At 55.3% G+C, this 20,584-nt stretch overlaps 1 protein-coding gene across 14 annotated transcripts in view; it reads left to right on the top strand.

Annotated features, from left to right (window-relative positions):
* Positions 1 to 20,584, top strand: part of ABR (ABR activator of RhoGEF and GTPase) — a 235,714-nt gene that overhangs the window by 103,314 nt on the left and 111,816 nt on the right. For all 14 annotated transcript variants that reach the window (XM_015118163.3, XM_077969708.1, XM_077969710.1 and 11 more), the window contains exon 2: positions 5,777 to 5,961. In XM_015118163.3, coding sequence (XP_014973649.3) covers positions 5,777 to 5,961 — 185 coding nt within the window. The remainder of the gene's footprint in view (positions 1 to 5,776; positions 5,962 to 20,584) is intronic.

Below are 20,584 nucleotides of genomic sequence, written 5' to 3'. Positions count from 1 at the left end.
CGCCCGGCCCATAGATCATAATCTTATTACGCTGGGTGTAAAGCTTGTACCAACCACTAAACCTCTTGATACCAGTTACCAGATTGACTCTAGAAAAGTTGTGCCAGTTATAGGCAGTCTCCAAGAGTTTCTGCGAGTACCTGTGCCCTGACAACTATGGATATTGTCATTATTATCTTAAAATCCTTGCCAGTTTGATACGAACAGTGAAAACTATATAGAACTTTACATTTTCTTTGATTACAAATGAGGTTAACGTTCTTTTTAATGCACTCTGAACATTTGTAGTTCTCTTTTTAGTTTTCTGTTCATTTCTCTTACACATTTAGAAAGTTGAGGTTTTCATCTTTTCTCATTGGCTTGTAAAAGTGCTTTATTGGCCAGGTGCAGTGGCTCACGCCTGTAATCCCAGCACTTTGGGAGGCCAAGGCGGGTGGATCACGAGGTCAGGAGTTGGAGACCAGCCTGACCAACGTGGAGAAACCCTGTCTCTACTAAAAATACAAAAATTAGCCGGGCGTGGTGGTACATTCCTGTAATCCCAGCTATTCGGGAGGCTGAGACGGGAAAATGGCTTGAACCTGGCAGGTGGAGGTTGCAGTGAGCTGAGATCGCGCCACTGCACTCCAGCCTGGGTGACAGCGAGACTATCTCAAAAAAAAAAAAAAAGTGCTTTCAGTATTCAAGTATTGTCGTAATATGCAGAACATAGGAAAGTTCCTAAGAGAGGGCACAGATGAGGCAGATTTGAGGACAAAACAGGATTTCATCAGGTGGACAAGGGGTAAGGAGGGATATGTGTGTGTGTGTGTGTGTGTGTGTGTGTGTGTGTGTGTTCATAGACACAGGGTCTCCCTGTGTGGCCAGGCTGGTTTCAAACTCCTGGCCTCACGTGATCCTCCTGCCTCAGAGGATGCCCCACATCATAGTGCTGGGATGACAGGCGTGAGCCACCATGCCCAGCCAGGAGGGTTTTCTAGGCACAGGAGCAGCATGTGCAAAGAGGGGGGAGCTGTGTGCATGTCAGGCGCTGCATTTGTGTCTTAGTGCTGCCGTTAGAGATTGCCATGAACTTGATGGCTTAAAACAACAGAAATTGATGTTCTCGCAGTCTGAAGACCAGAAATCTGAAATCAAAGTCCCAGCCAGGCAGGCGGTGGCCCCTTCCCAGGCTGCCGGGGCAGAGTTCTCACTTACTCCCTCTCCCGGTGTCTGGTGGCTCCAGGCATTCCTTGGTTGGTGGCAGCCCCACTCCAAACCCTGTCTCTGTCGTCTCCTCTGTCTGTGTCTGCCCCTTTCTCTTTCCACAGGGACACAGCACTGGATTTAGGACCCACTGGTTAATCGGTGATGATCTGTCTCATCTTGAGATCCTTAACTTATTTATTTTTATTTTTATTTTTTTTTTTGAGACAGAGTCTTGCTCTGTCGCCCAGGCTGGAGTGCAGTGGCCGGATCTCAGCTCACTGCAAGCTCCGCCTCCTGGGTTCACACCATTCTCCTGCCTCAGCCTCCCGAGTAGCTGGGACTACAGGCGCCCGCCACCTCGCCCCGCTAGTTTTTTGTATTTTTTAGTAGAGACGGGGTTTCACCGTGTTAGCCAGGATGGTCTCCATCTCCTGACCTCGTGATCCACCCGTCTCGGCCTCCCAAAGTGCTGGGATTACAGGCTTGAGCCACCGTGCCCGGCCGAGATCCTTAATTTAATCACATCTACAAAGAATTTTTTTCCAAATAAGGTCACGTTCCCAGGTCCCAGGAATTAGAGTCTGGGCATACCTTGTGGGGTGTCATCATCTAGGTTTTAAGCCCCACATGCATTAGATATTTGTCCTAATTCTCTCCCTCCCCTTGCCCCCCACCCTCCAACAGGCCCCAGTGTGTGATGTTCCCCTCCATGGGAACAGCAAATTTTTTTTTTTTTTTTTTGAGACGGAGTCTCGCTCTGTCACTCAGGCTGGAGTGCGGTGGTGTGATCTCGGCTCACTGCAAACTCTGCCTCCCGGGTTCACGCCATTCTCCTGCCTCAGCCTCCCGAGTAGCTGGGACTACAGGTGCCCGCCACCACGCCCGGTTAATTTTTTATATTTTTAGCAGAGACGGGGTTTCACCGCATTAGCCAGGATGGTCTCGATCTCCTGACCTTGTGATCCGCCCTCCTCGGCCTCTCAAAGTGCTGGGATTACAGGCATGAGCCACCGCGCCCAGCCGGGAACAGCAATTTTTAAGGGATAGGTAGAGAAAGAAGATTTCACCAAGGAGCCTGAGAAGGAACAGTGACAGTCACAGGAAAAGCACCAAAGTGGGGTCGTCAGGGAAAAATCACCTTAGGTTTGACTTCGGATAATAGAAAAACCAAGTAACAGAGGCTTAAATAGCATTGGCATTTTTTCTTTCTTTTCTGTAAAAACGTTCAGAGGTAGGCCATCCTGGGGTGGGCTCCACTGTGCCATCAGTGACCTGGACTCCCAGCTTTCTGCTCAGCCGTCTTCAGTGCTGGCTTCTATCCTCAGCTCACCTCATGGTTCAGGATGGCTGCTGGGGCTCCAGCCATCCCATCAACTCTCCAAACCAGCAACAGAAGGAGGAACAAGGGCAGCGTGGGTAGTGTACCTTTTCGCTAAATCAGTCTCTTTCAGCAGCTTCCTCCAAGTTCCACACGTATCCATGTAACATCTCGTGGGCCAGAACATAATCATATGGCTCACACCATCAGGAAAGGTGTCTTTGAACTAGCCGCTGGGTGCACTGCCACTCCGAATACAGTAGGATCTCTGTTAGTCGGCGGGGAAATGGTATTGGCTGCCAGCAGCCTTGTCTGCCTTTTCTTCTTTTTTGAGATCTGGTGCGCAAGCCACTGTCTGCTCAGCGTACCCACCTGTGGCCGTTGGAGACTGAAGCCTGTGCTCAGTTAGGTCCCCATCTTCCTCCCCCAGGGCCTTCTCTGAGGATTGGTTTCCCCATCTTTTCTGTACCCCTTTTCCTGGTTGGCGTCTCCTGGGCTCTTACGGTTTTATGGGGGCAGAAATGAAAGGAGAAGGCCCTGGAAATGTTCGCAGACCAAGCACTTTTGCTGCCCCTGGGCCTCCCCTCCGCCAGACCCCGTCCTCAGGCCCCCCATGTTCAGCTCCATGGTCAGCCCCCCTTAACGAGGAGGGATATGGAAGAGGACTTCTCTGGAGTGAGATTCAGAGGGAAAGGGAGGGCATTTGAGACCTGGATTCAGATCCTGTGACTTTCAGCAATTGTATGTAAATGGGCGAAAGAACTGCCTCCCCAGAAACATCCAGGCTGGAAGGAGCAGGAGATAGCAGGGCCAGGGGTCCTCTGCTCTGATCAGGAGGAACTGTGCCCATGGGGAGACGGGCAGAGAGACCTTCAGCCGCCTTCCCTGCCATCCCTTTCCCCCGTGCTCTTGGACAATCTCCCAAGTGTGTGGGTTCCATTGCTGCGACCCCTGGGAACTGGTCAGCGTACAGAAGAGTGTGCTTGGTCGGCTGGAATCTAAACTGTGGGCAAGGCCGGGGTCTACTATTCCTTATTTTCCTTGTCCTTAACTCCAGGCACTAACAGGGCAGCCTGGAGCCTTCTGGAGAGGAGGAGGCAGGAGGGAGGGGCCAGTGGGAGGCTGCCCTCCATCCCCTCCTGTGCTTCTCCAGAGTGAGGGGGTCTCACCAAACGGCCAGACCCCTCTCGGAGCCAGACTCAGGCCAGCTGGGTGGTGCTGTGCACCCAGCTTCCTCCTCCCCCTGGAAGGACCAGAGTCAGTTCACATCCCGCCAGCCACAGACACAGGTGTCATGGCCTCCAGGGCACTGGGCCTTATGTCCCAGGTGTGTGGTGTACACATATCTCAGTGGGAGGGCGTCCTGGGTCCTGCCCGGGTGTGTGGTGTACACACATCTCACTAGTAGGTATCTCTGGGTCCTGTGGTTCTTCATACACAAGCCTGTCTAGGGAAAAAACTAGTCCATGTCCCCTGGCAGCTGAATGGGGCATTGGCTCAGGGACGAGGAGAGGCAGCCGACAGAAGCAGGTGCAGCGAGCCTGGGGGAAGCGCTCGGCTGCCAAAAGGCCAGATTGGGCAGAGCATGGCTGTGGCCAGGCATCCTGGTGACCTGTTGACACCATTCTCCGGCTGCTGGTTGCCTGTGGGCTGGGGTGTTGTGACAGCAGAGGGAGGAGCTGGGGCCCCCGTGGAGAACTTGGCTGGCCGGGACTTGGCTGAAGCCTCAGACCTGAGACAGATGGTGCGATCCTCTGCCCATTCATTCGCTGCACACACTTTCCTGAGAGCTGCCACAGGTGGGGTCGTGGATGCTGGTGCACAGTGATGACTGAGACGCCCACCTCCTACCCCAGGGGCTCAAGGACAAAGGGGCAGGATTCACTAAGGTGCCAGGGGGCCAGGTGCCATAGGGAGGGCGACCTGGAGGAAAGGATGTCTGGGCAGATGGCAGGGCAGGCTCAGCCAGCCTCCCCCATCACACTGCACAAGATTCAAAGATGCCTGGCCAGGGAGTCGCGCCTGGAAGATACCTGGGGAGTGTTTAGCAAGCAGATGCCGCCACTGGGCAGTCCAGTGTGTAGGAAGCTCCCGCTGGCCCCAAGGCTGCCGGCACGGTGATGTTCATGTCTCCAGGACACACTGTGGTGCCGGCTCCCGCTGGCCTGCACGAGTGCTGAGTCTTACCCCTGTCCGAGTGTGACAGGGGTGTCCATCCCCCCGCTGGCGGCCCCAGCCCAAGGAGGTCCACCACGGCCTCTGGAAGCAACACTGTCGCGTTCTCCATTCCCGGTTGTGGCGGGTCAGGGCTGGGGAAGCAAACAGGCCAACGGGCAGGGGCCGGTTTGTGGGAGGGTGTCTCCTGCAGCCTTGCTGGTGGGGCTGGACGCAGGGGCCTTTCCGAGGCCACCCTCGTAACCCTTTCGGAAAGTGTGAAGCCCTGAGCTGCTGCCCTGCACACCCCCCTCGCTGCACGGGCTCAGCCTCCCGTCCCAGGGTGGGTGGGCTCCGTGCCTGGACTCTGGAGCCCGTGTGGTGCTGGCAGCCCTGGGGGGTTAACGGGACTGAACTTCCCGGTCGCCTTTTCTTCCCTCCTCCTCTGAAGGAAGCCCATGTTGGGGTGATAGAAATAAGTGCTGGCTCCAAGGAGTCTGCTGTGAGCCCCTGTCCCTGCCAGGCCTGGGCACAGCCTCCTCGCCCACGCCCTGCTGCCTTGGGTTCCGTCCTCCATGCAGGGCCTTGTTCTGAGGACTGAGGGCTCCCCTCCCACACCCCAGAACCTGCCCTGGCCCCCTGGAGGGAGTGGGCTCAGTACAAATGGTACCCAAGGAGGAGGGCCACAGGAAGTGACATCGCCCGGCCCCCCCCACCTCCTTATTCCCTATAAAAAGCAAAATGGTGACTCAGATAGGAGAGTTGGAAGCGTCCTGCCTCCTGCTCCCACTGTTAATTTTTACACTTGGAATTAGGCAGAAGGCAAAGAAAACAGCAGCTTGAAATACGCGGCTGACATGCTCTTCAACGGGTAGCAACAGCAGAGCCGTTCCTCCCCGCCTCCCAGCAGCCCCGGAGCGTGCAGAGCCTAGTGCCTGCTGGTTCTCCCCGGCCCCTCACCAGGCCCAGGCCCCTCACAGCCCCCATCTGGGCCAGGCGTGGATGGTGCGGCCGGGGCCATGGCAGCCGGGGGCCGCCGCCGGCGCCCACTGCGCTACCAGTCCCTGGCAGCTCTGGTGGAGGATTCTCAGTGGCCTTTCTTGTTCCTTGTCTCAGACTTCAGCTACGGGACAGACGAGTACGACGGAGAGGGGAATGAGGAGCAGAAGGGGCCCCCGGAGGGCTCAGAGACCATGCCGTACATCGATGAGTCGCCCACCATGTCCCCGCAGCTCAGCGCCCGCAGCCAGGGCGGGGGGGATGGCGTCTCCCCGACTCCACCTGAGGGGCTGGCTCCTGGGGTAGGTACACCGGCTTTTCCTTCTGGGTTTGGGGAGGGGTGACGGGAAGGCCTGGGCGTCGTGGGCCAGGCCCTGCTTGGGTTGGTCTCGAGAGATTGGGACTGGAGACATTTGGACCTGGCTGTTCTTGGTGCCTTGTCATCTCGTCCTGGCCCTGGGCCCCTCTCAGGCTCAGGCTCCCCTCCCCACCTGCTTTGCCAATGCTGCCACCCCTGTCTCTTACCCCCTAGTAGCCATCTGCTCCCTAGGCCTCCCAGACCCCTCTCTGCCTCTTTCAGCTTTCCCCCGTTAGCCCCTTTCCTCAAGAGGACCCAGGAGAGAACTAGGCTCTCCTCCCCTCTGCACCCAGGCTGGGCAGTGGCTACATGTGTGGCCCGTGGGCTCCAGGTATTCGGATGCTGCCCCTGCAAAGCCATCTTGGGCCTGGCGCTCCCTGTGGGTGCAATGAGCTGCCCCTCCAGCCCTCCTCTGTTCACTTTGGAAGGGAATCAACTCTGATGGCGTCCACCTCTCCTTGTTGACAGAGACGAGAGCTCTGCTCCGGAGAGAAGCGTTGTAGAAGGAATATTAAGTATGTGCTCTGAGACAGGCCAGGGATAGAAACTGTGGAGGGTGTGCAGTCCTTGTCATTAACGTGTTCCTGGTGACAGGGACTGACGCTGTCTGGGTGCAGCTTGTGTGTGCACATCAGAGACACATGAACGAGCAAAACAGAGATTCTAGGGGGTTGTTTGCCTGAAGCTGCGGAGAATCCAAGCGGGTCCTCTGGTCAGGGGTGTGTGTTGCAGGGGGCGGTGGGAGTGCCCCATCCTTGCTTGATGAGGCTCATCCAGGCACGTTTTGTGGGGGGGTCTCTGTTCTGCCTTCCGACGTCCCCAGAGGAGCAATTGCTGAGATGCCACGGGCTGCCTCTTCCTCCTCCAGGGGCTAGTGCCCCCTACTCCAGCTGAGGCCACCTGAACGCTCCCATTCTTGAGAACCCCCCTACTCCTTCCCTCGCCAGCCTCCCTGGCCACCCTCCACCCCCCCACGGAGCTCTCACCCCCTCTTCACACACTGGGGTGGCTGTTATAGCCTTTGGCAACAGGGGCCTTGGCAACGGGCTTCCCACTTGGGGGAAGCCACATTGTTGCCGTGGCAACAGAGGCCGAGGCAGAGTTTCGCGGCAGCCCAGCCATGCACGTTTGGGAAGGGCTGGCAGGGGGCAGGCAGGTGGGAGGCAGAGGGGCCGACGAGGGGGTTGGTCGGTGTTGGGCCCCCCACAGCTGACATTCTGGGGTGTTTTTGCCCTGCCCTAAGACGGGGAGCGGGTTAGAGACGAGCATCTCAGACCTGCAGGGGCAGGTTTCTTGCCCTGGTCCTTTGGAGGCATTGGGCTCAGGGTACAAATAGTAACCCAAGGGGGCAGAGCAGGTGTTTAGGGATGTGAACGGGGCCAACCAGGGGAGAGCAAGAAGAAGACTTGCTCCCATCTCTGCCTTCAGCTCTCACCACAGCAGGGCTCAGAGCCCCGCCCGGGGGACTCGGCTCCCACCCCACGCTGAGAAGCTGCAGGAAGATGCTGTGGGATCCCGGTGTGGGGCCAGGGTCTTTGCCGCTGCCTGTCCTCGCGCCGCCTCCCTCTTTGCTCCCTGTCCCCGTGCCACGTCCTCGTCACGTGACCACCACGGCTGGCGTCGGTGTCTGTCGATTTTCCGATTCCTTGGTGCTGGCAGGTGCCTTCTCTCGGGAGACAGATCACGGGCGTCACGCACAGATGCCCCCGCCTGGCGCTCTGCGGCTTCAGGACAGAACTTGACTTAGTGGCTGTGCATCTTGCTTGGTGGCTCACGAGGGACCCACTTGGCTGGAGGGCCCTGATATCCAGAGATGCTGGAGTGACTGCCCCCTAAAGTGCTTGTGGTTCTCAGGTTTGATGTTTACACTGTCGGCTGGAAGCCACGCAAGGCAGAGGTGGGGAGCACGTGTCCAGCCTGGGGATGGTCCCGGCACAGGTCCTCTCCTGGGCACCTGCCTTCCCTCCTGGGGCAGCGTGTCTGCGCTTTCCGCTGGGTCACTGGCCCCACCTAGTGGACTCTGCAAGTATTGCTGTTTACACGGGGTGCCTGGAGGCCACTGACGCTGCTTCCTGAGTGCTTGGTTGGGGATGTTTTGGTTTAAAATATTGCTAATAAAAGACCCAGGTTTCTGCGACTTGGCTGTGCTTATTTGGCCAAACAGGTCCCCTCCCCTACCAGGCTTCCTGCTGGGGCCTTGGGAACAGGGAGGACTTCTGGACCAAATCAGACAATTGTTCTAGATATTCAGATATCCGGCTTCTGGCACGGCCTTGTCGCTGAGCCTTCCACGCCCAAACATGCAGCCAACGGGAAGCCCAGGGTTGAGTCTTTGTGTTCGTCAGTGTTCTCTAGAGAAACAAAACCAATAGGGTGTGTGTGTTTATATCTATATCATCTACATACGAAGAAATGTATTAGAAGGAATTGATGCAGGTGATTATGGAGGCTTAGAGGTTCTAATCCCTGCAGTCAATTGCTGGAGACCCAGGACAGCCAATATTAGTTCCAGTCCAAGTCCAAAGACCTGAGAGCTAGGAGAGCCAGCGATGTAAATTCCAGCTCCAAAGCCAGTGGACTCGAGGCTCAAGAAGGGCCAGTGTTTCAGTCCGAGCCCAGAGGCTGGAGGAGGCCAGCATCCCAGTCCACACCCAAGGAGTCAGGCAAGAGGAGTTTCCTCTTATTCTACCTTTTTGTTGATTCGGGTGTTCGGTGGATTGGATGAGGCCCAGCCACACTGGGGAGGACTCTGTTCTACTCAATACAAATAATCAACCTCATCCCAAACGCCTCACAAATATGTCCGGATTAATGTGTGGACAAATATCTGGGCACCTTGTGGCCTAGTCAAGTTGACCTAGAAAATGAAGTATCACACTGTTACTCTCTCAGCTGCCCAGGATGGAAAGCAGTTAAGCTTTGCACAGATGAAAATCTACTGCTCTCAGGCTGGGCGCGGTGGCTCACGCCTGGAATCCCAGCACTCTGGGAGACTGAGGTGGCCAGATTACCTTAGGTCAGGAGTTCAAGACCAGCCTGGCCGACATGGTGAAACCGCATCTCTACTAAAAATACAAAAATTAGCCAGGTGTGGTGGCAGGCGCCTGTAATCCTAGCTACTCAGGAGGCTGAGGTGGGAGAATCGCTTGAACCTGGGAGGTGGAAGTTGCAGCGAGCCAAGATCTTGCCACTGCATTCCAGCCTGGGTGACAAAGTGAGACTCCATCTCAAAAGAAAAGAAAAGAGAAGAGAAAGAAAATCTGCTACTCTTTTTTTTTTTTTTTTTGAGACGGAGTCTCGCTGTGTCGCCCAGGGTGGAGTGCAGTGGCCGGATCTCAGCTCACTGCAAGCTCTGCCTCCCGGGTTTTTACGCCATTCTCCTGCCTCAGCCTCCCGAGTAGCCGGGACTACAGGCGCCCACCACCTCGCCCGGCTAGTTTTTTGTATTTTTTAGTAGAGACGGGGTTTCACCGTGTTAGCCAGGATGGTCTCGAACTCCTGACCTCGTGATCCGCCCGTCTCGGCCTCCCAAAGTGCTGGGATTACAGGCTTGAGCCACCGCGCCCGGCCGAAAATCTGCTACTCTTTAAGCTGTGAGACACTGGGCAAGTGTCCTCATACCGCTGAGCCTCAGTTTTCTTGTCTCTAAATAGCTCTAACTCCCCTGAAAGGTAGTGGGGAGGAGGCCCCACTGTGGGCAGCTGCAGGAAGGTGCTGCGGAATCTCAGCATTAGGGGAGGCCTGCAGCGTCAGGCCTGGCTCACTGAAATGCACAGCCCTTGGCCACCAGGGCCCTCGAGACCTTTCTCACCGGGTTTAGAGGGCTGGGGGACCAAGAGCATTGCAAAGACCGAGTCTGATCAATATCGGCTGCACAATGACCGAAACTGCTTTTGCAGTCAACCTCCTTTCTGCCACGTGGGGTGGCCCCGGGTGAGGCTGGGTCTCTGCGGTGTTGACAGGGCATATGCTCCTCTCTCTCCAACACGCCCTCCCACAGCCTTGCTCTCTGCCTTTGTCTTCGTTTGTGTCCCCAAGACATGCACCCCACAGAGGTATTAGGGTGACACCTGAAGCTGTATCCCACAAACCCTGCCCAGGTCCAGGCTGAGCAGGGTAGCACGGCAGGGCCAGGCCCATAGACCACTGGTGGCTCCATTCAGCTGAGAGTGCCCGGATTCACTCTGAGAAGGAAGGCCCGGGACTCATCTCAGCTACAAGTGGAGATGGAGATTCCTAAGCCAGGACCATGGTGTTCCAGAAAATCTGACTCCCCACAGGCCACAGACTCCTCTGTCTCCCCTCCTGGGAAGCTCAGTAAAAAGAGGCCGCAAGGCAGAGAGAAGAACTGGGTTTTGTCCCTGCTCTACTGCTGTCTCGCTGTGCGGCCTGAGGAGTGTCACTCACCACTCCCTCCCCGGAGCTGCAGTTTGCTCATCTGTAGAGTGAAGGCACTGAGAATTTCCTCCCTCCTGACCTCACACGGCTCAAACCTCACAGCTGTTGTGAGGTTTCTGTGAGATGGTGTTTGGTAGAATGCTTTGTCAGTGTAAAATTGAAACAGGTTTAGACTCTAGCCTGCAGGAGAACCCAAAGATAAGGGTGGAGGTGAATTGAAATCCTCACCATTAGCCGGGCGTGGTGGCTCACACCTGTCATCCCAGCACTTTGGGAGGCTGAGGTGGGTGGATCACCTGAGGTCAGGAGTTTAACACCATCCTGGCCAACATGGCGAAACCCCGTCTCTAGTAAAATCACACACACAAAATTAGCTGGGTGTGGTGGCAGGTGCCATCCACTAGTAATCCCAGCTACTTGGGAGACTGAGGCAGGAGAATTGCTGGAACCCAATAGGGGAGGAGGTTGCAGTGAGCTGAGATTGCGCCATTGCACTCCAGCAGCCTGGGGAACAGAGTGAGATGCCATCTCAAGAGAAAAAGAAAAAAAAGGAAAAAAACATCGTAATTGTCCCTTTCATCCTCTTCCTCCTCCTCCTCATCACAGCTGCTTAAAGAGGCTTGTCCGGAACCTTTTATGTGCGTGGTTTCATTTAAGACCCTCAACAACTCTTTGAAGTAGGTGCTGTAACCATCTCCACATTACAGGTGCGAAAACTGAGGCTCAGAGAAGCTAAGATGAGCTGGGCATGGTGGTTCACTCCCATAATCCCATCTATGTGGGAAACTGAGGCAGGAGGCTCGCTTGAGCCCAGGAGTTGGAGGCTGAAAGGTGCTAGGATCACGCCTGTGAATAGCCATTGTACCCTCACCTGGGTGACAGAGCAAGACCCCATCTCTTTTTTTTTTTTTTTTTTGTTTTGTTTTTTGAGACGGAGTCTCGCTCTGTCGCCCAGGCTGGAGTGCAGTGGCGCGATCTCGGCTCACTGCAAGCTCCGCCTCCTGGGTTTACGCCATTCTCCTGCCTCAGCCTCCTGAGTAGCTGGGACTACAGGCGCCCGCCACCGCGCCCGGCTAATTTTTTTTGTATTTTTAGTAGAGACGGGGTTTCACCGTGGTCTCGATCTCCTGACCTTGTGATCCGCCCGCCTCGGCCTCCCAAAGTGCTGGGATTACAGGCGTGAGCCACCGCGCCCGGCCAAGACCCCATCTCTTAATAATAACTATTAATAATATTATTGTTTGTCCAAGACCATGCAGCCAGTGGGGCCAGAGCATTATTGAGACTTGGGTTTCTGTGATGCCAGAGTCTGCACAGTGCTGCCAGGTCCCGCTCACACGCCCTCCCTTGTGAAGCTTTCACACCCACCCCACCACTGACCCCATTGCAGTTCGGAAGATGTGCACGGTCACTTGTGGGGTGCATCTGCCCTGTGAGATCAGGACCTTAATCCCTGATCATCTCTGTGGCCCCCAATGGAAGCTTCTCGGCACCTAGGGGTTCTAACTTGTATTTGTGGAATGGAACCAAGTAGTTCTGGGATGTTCAGTCAGGAGGAAGGGAGGAGCAAAGGAAGGCTCAGGCAATAATGCTGAGAAGAACTCAGGCTCAGGGTTAACGCTGGGAAGAACTCAGGCTCAGGGACAATGCTGGGAAGAACTCAGCTCAGGCAATAGTCCTGGGAAGAACTCAGGCTCAGGGTTAATACTGGGAAGAACTCAGGCTCAGGGATAGCACTGGAAAGAACCCAGGCTCAGGGCTGGGAAGAAGTCAGGCTCAGGAATAATATTGGGAAGAACTCAGGGATAACGCTGGGAATAACTCAGGCTCAGGGCTGGGAAGAACTCAGGCTCAGGCAATAATGTTGGGAAAAACTCAGGCTCAGGTAATAACACTGGGAAGAACTCAGGCTCAGGGTTAACACTAGGAAGAACTCAGGCTCAGGGATAATGCTAGGAATAACTTAGGCTCAGGCAATAATGTTGGGAAGAACTCAGGCTCAGGGTTAACACTAGGAAGAACTCAGCCTCAGGGATGATGCTGGGAAGAACTCAGGCTCAGGGATAATGCTAGGAAGAACTCAGGCTCAGCGATGACACTGGAAAGAACTAAGGCTCAGGCAATAATGCTGGAAGAACTCAGGCTCAGGGATAACGCTGGGAAGAACTCAGGCTCAGGGATAATGCTGGGAAGAATGCAGGCTCAGGGGTAATGCTGGGAAGAACTCAGCCTCAGGGATAATGCTGGGAAGAACTCAGGCTCAGGGACATCACTGGGAAGAACTCAGGCTCAGGGATAATACTGGGAAGTACTCAGGCTCAGGCATAACACTGGGAAGAACTCAGGCTCAGGCCATAATGCTAGGAAAAATTCAGGCTCAGAGATAATGCTGGGAAGAACTCAGTCTCAGGAATAATGCTGGGAAGAACTCAGGCTCAGGGATAACGCTGGGAAGAACTCAGTGTCAGGGATAATGCTGGGAAGAACTCAGGCTCAGGGATAATGCTGGGAAGAACTCAGGCTCAGGGATAACGCTGGGAAGAACTCAGGCTCAGGGATAATGCTGGGAAGAACTCAGACTCAGGGCTGGGAAGAACTCAGGCTCAGCAATAACGCTGGGAAGAACTCAGGCTCAGCAATAATGCTGGGAAGAACTCAGACTCAGGGATAACACTGGGAAGGACTCAGGCTCAGGGCTGGGAAGAACTCAGGCTCAGCAATAATGCTGGGAAGAACTCAGACTCAGGCAAAAATGCTGGGAAGAACTCAGGCTCAGGGATAACACTGGGAAGGACTCAGGCTCAGGGCTGGGAAGAACTCAGGCTCAGCAATAATGCTGGGAAGAACTCAGACTCAGGCAAAAATGCTGGGAAGAACTCAGGCTCAGGGTTAACACTGGGAAGAACTGCAGCCTCCTCTTCCCTTTCTTGGTCTCTTCTAAAGGCTTGGGGTTGGAATTCGAGGTTGCTGCTAGGTGAGTGAAGAAGCGGCATGGGAGCCAGGAACTCCTGAGATGGTGCCTGCTCCACTCCCTCCTGACTGCTCCGGACCTGGGTTAGGTGGGTGAGGGACGCCCATGGCAGAGTCAGGGACTCCTCGAGTTTCAACCTCCACCCCCAAGCAGCCGGGCCCTGCATTTCTCCCCTTCCTGGATCTTGGGTCCCTGCTGCAAAGAGGACACGAGCTGAACCCTCCCATGTGCCAGGTGCTGTGCTAGGAGCCCAGGGGCTTCCCTGCCACCCAAGTCCTCCAGCCATGGGGCTGCGCCGGTTTGGTAGATGAAGACAGGAGGCTCAGGGTGGCTCTTGGGCTTGTCCCAGTTGGGAAGGACGTGAGTCGGAAGTAGGTAGACTAGTGCCTTGGTTGTGACCCTCGGTCCTGTCATCGCTGGCTCCCTCGTCCTCTCTGGCCCTCCCCCATTCACACCTGGCTGGTTTCTTCCTCACCTTTCCATACTGTTACGCTTCCCTGATGAACCACACCTGGCTGACCTGGCTCATCCCACAGCTCTCATGCCCCGTCTGAAATCTCCGTCTCCGGGCTAGCAGCCCTAGCGTTGGTGCCAAAATTACCCCCATTCTGCAGATGAGGAAACGGAGGCACAGGGAGCCTAGATGACGTGCCCAGGTCACGCAGTTGACAAGAGGCGGAGCTGGGGCTCAGACCCAGGGTGCAGGGAAGTATCGTTTCTGTTTGTTTGTTTCACTGTATAAACAGTGTCATGTACCGGCGTCTCAACATTAGCTTTATTTTGTTTTACTTTATTTATTTGTTTGTTTGTTTGAGATGGAGTCTCACTCTGTTGTCCGGCTGGAGTGCAGTGGCACGATCTCGGCTCACTGCAACCTCTGCCTCCCAGATTGAAGCAATTCTCCTGCCTCAGCCTCCCGAGTAGCTGGGATTACAGGCGCCCGCCACCACACCTGGCTAATTTTGTATTTTTAGTAGAGACGGGGTTTTTACCAAGTTTGCCAGGCTGGTCTTGAACTCCCAACCTCAGGTAATCTGCCTGCCTCAGCCTCCCAAAGTGCTGGGCTTACAGGCATGAGCCACCTCACCCGGCCTATGTATTTCATTTTTTTGAGACGGAGTCTCCGTCTGTCACCCAGACTGGAGTACAATGACATGATCTCAGCTCACTGCAGCTTCCACTTCCTGGGTTCATTCTCCTGCCTCAGCCTCCCGAGTAGCTGGGATTACAGGCACCTGCCACCGTGCCTGGCTAATTTTTGTATTTTTAATAGAGACGGGTTTCACCATGTTGGCCAGGCTGGTCTCGATCTCCTGCTTCAGGTGATCTGCCCGCCTCGGCCTCCCAAAGTGCTGGGATTCCAGGCGTGAGCCACCGCGCCTGGCCAACATTAGCTTTATGTAGTTGAACTCTGTATGTGATTTTGGAGTGACTTGTACTAGAACAGAGAAAGAGGAGGCAGAGGGAGGAGCAAGGTGATCTGGAAGGTGACTAATCTGGTTCCATCTGTGGCTGTAGTTAGTGGCTGCACCTGCCCTGGCACCTACCCTTTGGCGTCGGTTCCCATTGGTGGAAGAGCTACTGATCTTCATACAATCTGGAGGTGGGGCTTGAGTTTCTGCCAGGAAAGTTGAGAGAGCCAGGGAAAAGCAGAGAGGCAGGAGAAAGTGCTTCAAGCCGAGGACCTGCCGCTGTTAAAGGCCTGGAAGTGAGAACGTGCCAGGCCCTTTGAGAGGTGACTGTCAACAGTGAGATGGGTGAGTCATCGGCTGGGGCCCCACCGCCCTTGTTTGGGCTGGCTTGGTGGCTTCCTGCTGGGCACAGAGTGAGCAGTGTTTTAGAAAGAGTCATCTGATGTCACCGGGAGGGATGCAGGACAAATGTCCTGTCACACCTGGCCTGAAATCCTTCAGCACCTTCCCTTTGCCTATAGGGTCCCCCTTCCCTATAGGGCCCCCCTTCCCTTTGCCCATAGGGCCCCCCTTCCCTTTGCCCATAGGGCCCCCCTTCCCTTTGCCCATAGGGCCCCCCTTCCCTTTGCCCATAGGGCCCCCCTTCCCTTTGCCCATAGGGCCCCCCTTCCCTTTGCCCATAGGGCCCCCCTTCCCTTTGCCCATAGGGCCCCCCTTCCCTTTGTCTATAGGGCCCCCCTTCCCTTTGCCCATAGGGCCCCCCTTCCCTTTGCCCATAGGGCCCCCCTTCCCTTTGCCCATAGGGCCCACCCCAAACCCTTTGCATAGCTGTCAAGTCCTTGTCTGACCTGACCCCTGGACCCCCTGCCTGCCTCTGTGGCCTCAGGACCAACTCCCTGCTAGAATGTGAACTCCCACAAGAGAGAGATTTTGTCCGTTTTGTAACAAAACTTTTGCTCATTGTGCTCTCTGGTGCCTAGAACTGTGCCTGGCACACAGTGGGTGCTCAGTGAGTATTAGCTGAATGAATGCATGAACCAGGCAGACTAAACTCACGTCATTGTGCCTCACAGCCTGTCTCCTGTCTGTCCCCCAGCCCCACTGGCACCTGTAACCACTGCTTTTTTCTTTTTTAATTTTGTTTTTGAGACAGAATCTCTCTCTGTCACCCAGGCTGGAGTGCAATGACATGATCTCGGCTCACTGCAGCTTCTGCTTCCTGGGTTCATTCTCCTGCCTCAGCCTCCCAAGTAGCTGGGATTACAGGCACCCACCACCACGCCCAGCTAATTTTTGTATGTTTAGTAGAGATGGGGTTTCATCAAGTTGGCCAGGCTGGTCTCGAACTCCTGACCTCAGGTGATCTGCCTGCCTCGGCCTCCCTGGGATTACAGGCGTGAGCCACCGCGCCCGGCCATAATTTTTTTTTTTTCCTTTTTTGAGACAGAGTCTTGCTCTGTGGCCCAGACTAGAGTGCAGTGGTGTGATCTCAGCTCATTGCAACCACTGCCTCCTGGGTTCAAGTAACTCTTGTGCCTCAGCCTTCAGAGTAGCTGGGATTACAGGCCTGTGCCACCACTCCTGGTTAATTTTTGTATTTTTAGTAGAGACAGGGTTTTACCATGTAGACCAGGCTGGTCACGAACTTCTGACCTCAGGTGATCTGCCTGCTTCAGCCTCTCAGAGTGCGGGACTAAAGGCGTGAGCCACTGAGCACAGTCAAATTTTTTTTTTTTTTTTTTTTTTTTGAGACAGGGTCTTTCTCTGTTGCCCAGTCGGGAACACAGTAGCACAAACACAGTTCACTGCAGCCTCAACATCCTGGCCCAAGCAGTCCTCCTGCCTCAGCCTCCCAAGAAGCTGGGACCGGAGCACAAGAGCACGCCACCACACTCAGCTAACCATTTTTAAAAATTTTTGTAGAGATGAGGTCTTGCCCTGTTGCCCAGCTGGTCTCAAACTCCTGGGCTTGAGTGATCTTCCTGCCTTGGCCTCCCAAAGTGTTGGGATTTCAGGCATGAGCCACTGCACCTGGCCTATATGTACAGTTTATTTGTGGACAGAAATGTATAACTAACTCCTAGAGGTTCCCTCTGTCAGAGGCAACCAGAGGAGACTTTCTCTTTCTATATTATGTGTGTCCGCAGAGTTAGAATTGTTAGTGATGTAACAGGAAAATAAAGAAGTTAAAAAAGAAGTGCCACGATTGGGAACGTAGAGTGGGGTCTGAGGGCACCAGCAGGCACATCTGACGTGGCCAACAGGGGAGTCACGGGAGGCTCCCTGGAGGAGGTGACGTTAAAAGTCGAATCTAAAAATAAGCAGTGGGCCAGACGCTATGGCTCACACCCGTAATCCCAGCACTTTAGGAGGCTGAGGCGGGTGGATCACCTGAGGTCAGGGGTTCAAGACAAGCCCGGCCAACAGGATGAAATCCTGTCTCTACTGAAAATACAAAAATTAGCCGGGCATGGTGGCGGGCTCAGTAAATATTAGCCGAATGAATGCATGAATCAGCCAGCCTAAATTCATGTCATTGTGCCTTGGGAGGCTGAGGCAAAAGAATGGGTGGAACCGAGGAGGCAGAGGTTGCAGTGAGCCGAGACTGCACCACTGCACTCCAGCCTGGGTGACAGAGCGACGCTCCATCTCAAAAAAAAAAAAAAAAATGGCAATAGGTGTTTCCCTGTTACCCTTTCCAGGAAAGTGGCCCCTCAGCTGAGCAGAGTTCTGACACTGCTTCCCTCCCCAGGATGGCCCTGCCCGTCCCTTGACACTGCCTTGGGAGTCAGTCACCAGGTCAGTCTGTCTCCAAGACTGTCAGGTCCACTAGGGTAGGCACGGGTGTCCCTGTCCGTGGCTACATTCCGAATGCCAGCACAGTGCCTCGTGCACAGCAGGTGGTTAGTAAATGCCTGCTGATTGGGTCAGGGAAGGAGGGAATGGAGAGTGGGTATGGGGGAAGGCTGTCTGTGGGGAGTGAGCCTTTGGAGACTGAGATTTAGATTTGATGGTGTCAGATATCTCAGTGGCTGCAAAAGATTTCAAACATTAGCTGGGTGTGGTGTGTACTTGTGGTCCCAGCTGCTCAGGAGGCTCAGGTGGGAGGATCGCGTGAGCCCAGGAGGTCAAGGCTGCAGTGAGCCATGTTTGTGCCACTGAACTCCAGCCTGGGTGACAGAACAAGACCCTGTCTAAAAAATATAAGTTTCCGTGGGTGCCCCATTCGTTGCCCTTGGGGGAGTTCATGCCCCTCACCCTCCATGGTGCTGTTTAGGCCACTTCTCCAAGTTCATCTTCTGTCCTCTAGCAAGCAGTGCTTCTTAACCTACCTTCCTTCCTCCCTTCCTCAAGACAGAGTCTGGCTCTGTTGCCTAGGCTGAAGTGCAGTGGTGTGAGCATAGCTCATTGCAGCCTCCAACTCGAGCTCAAACGATCCTCCCGCCTCATCCTCCTGAGTACCTGAGATTTCAGGTGTGCCACTGCACCCGGGTTGCTGAAGCTGCTTAACCCTTTCCTTTTGGGCCTTCTCTTCTTTGCCTGGAAACCCTTCCCTATTTCCAAACGCTGCTCAGAAACCACCATCCTGTGAAGCTTCCACTCTCAGGCAGCGTTAGTGCCTCTGTCCTCCGTCCCCAGGCGGCTGGTAAACGAGAACACTGCCTTGTGCGTTCACACGTCCTCACCCCAGACAGATCGAGAACCTGCGAACGGCAAGGGCCCCGTCTCCCAGCCTTGTATGTGTGTCATGCCAGGCCTTTTCTGGGTATGTAGGAATGAACAGACAGATGGACAGACAAGATCAGGAGCGAAAGCGGGGAAGTATGTGTGGTCATGTGGGTGTAAGAGGCTGTAAACCTTGGTGGGGTGGTGGCTTTGGCAAAGGAAAAGAAGGAAGAACCGAAGGACTCGGTCAAAGGGATGTGGGGGTTGAGGGAAGGAAGACTCGCAAGTTGGCGGCCGCACTAACAGAAGTGGAAACCCAGAGGGGGAAGCTGTTTCAGGAGGAGGAAGGGTCGTTTGGTTGGGACGTGTGGAGTGGAAGGGCTGTTGCTGGGGCTTCCAAGTGAGGAGACCCAGTGGCCAGGGCAGGTGCTAGACCGAGAGCCCAGCAAGACACAGGGGCTGGAGCTGGCAGTGGGCTGCCATTGGCCTGGAAGGGAGAAGGCATGCGTCTTCGGGGGAAGGGAGCAGAGGGCTGAGGCTGGGCTCAAGCAGGAGCGTCCACATGTAGAGGCAGCGGGAGAATGAAGGGTCAGCCTACACCAGAGAGTGGTCGGGGCAACACCTGCATCAACAGGGCAGCTGAGGGCTTGGAGAAACTCTGGACTGCAGAGGCCAAGGAGTTGGAGAGGGAGGCCTCTGGCTTTGGGATAAACCGTTTTGGGGGCCTTTGAAGCAGCCTGCTTCTCTGGAGAACATTAGGAGCCAGGCTGAGGCAGACGGAGTGTGGACCTCAGGTCCAGGGCTGGCTCGGGGCGTTTGTAAGGGAAGGGGAGGGGACGAGGTGAGTCACTTCCCCTCCAGGGGGGGCACCAAGGGCCTGTGAGTGGAGTCTGTGTCTGATGGAGGGGCACTCTAGTTACTCACTGGAATTTCCAGCCACCGGGGACAGGGTGGAGTAGAGAGGCCCTGGATACTCAGGGAGCCGCTTGTGTGGGGTTCAGGGATTTCGGGAAGAAGTGGGCGTCAGTCTCACCATGCCGCGTGGAGGCATGGGGAACGGGGATGGGGATATCCTGGCGGACTTCCAGGGGCACCTCATGGCCTCTTGGGTGGAGGAAGGAACACAGCAGGGGCCTGTGGGGTTTTAGGCCCTTCTTCGTGTCGCCTGCAGGTCTGACCCGTGTGGGCAGCCCATGCCATGCACTTGGAGCCCGCCGGGCGGGAGACAGAAGAACCTGTGGCACCAGGCCCTGAGCTGGCATACTTGTGCCCTGGGGAATGCCAGGCCTGGTCGTTCCCAAGCCCTGGCCCCAGCCTCACCCGCCCAAACCAAATGAGGAATTGTGGCTGAAAGGGCTGTTCAGATGCGCCCTGGCTATTTATAACCCAGCCAGGCAGGGACAGGGGAAAACCAGGGGCTGGAAGGAGATGGGTGGGGTGGGGTGGGGTGGGGGTGTGTCTCTGCTGAATCCTGGTGGCAGTTCTCTGACCAAAGGCTGTTAGCCCTGGGGTCCCCCAAGGGCTTACCCCCAATCCCTCGCTCTGTATTTTAGCTCTGGAAACAGGATGGAGCCTCTCTCCAGAGAGGGCAGCTTCTCTGCTGCTAATGGAATTGCACAAGCCCCACCTAGAGCCCAGATCTTCTGAAGAATTCTGGGGGGAGTGGAGGACTGTGGGCCGAACTCGGGCCACAGGTGTGGTTCATTTAGACGGCACCATGTTGTTTTAAAATGTAAATTGTCATCGTTTTAAAATTGGGAGCGTTCCTGTTATTAAGCCAGAGTTTAGCTTATTTTGAACAGAGATCAGGCAGCCGTGAGCCTGCGTTTCCTCCAGCAGCCATCAGCTGGAGTGAGTGGTGGTTTCATCCAGCCCTACCTGGTTCGCTTCACCGGCTGGCCTCACCCGCACCCTCATGGGTGCTGTTTGCAACCTTTGCTCCATTGTTGGGTTGTAAAAGAGCTTTTCCCAGGGCCTCCCGTGGACTCCTCCCCGCATGGAAGGAGATGTATGCGCATCCAGGAACTAGGGCTGGGACCAAATGTGGCCTCACTCCCTGCACAGTTGGGGGTTCTGCAACCATTGGAGAAGCCAGGGGAAGCTGGCTGGGAGTGGGCAGG

Source organism: Macaca mulatta, chromosome 16 (genome assembly GCF_049350105.2).
Source record: "Macaca mulatta isolate MMU2019108-1 chromosome 16, T2T-MMU8v2.0, whole genome shotgun sequence".
In the NCBI taxonomy this organism is placed as follows: Eukaryota; Metazoa; Chordata; class Mammalia; order Primates; family Cercopithecidae; genus Macaca; species Macaca mulatta.
The sequence above is the reverse complement of the archived record's forward strand: the minus strand, read 5'-3'. Positions and strand labels throughout refer to the sequence as shown.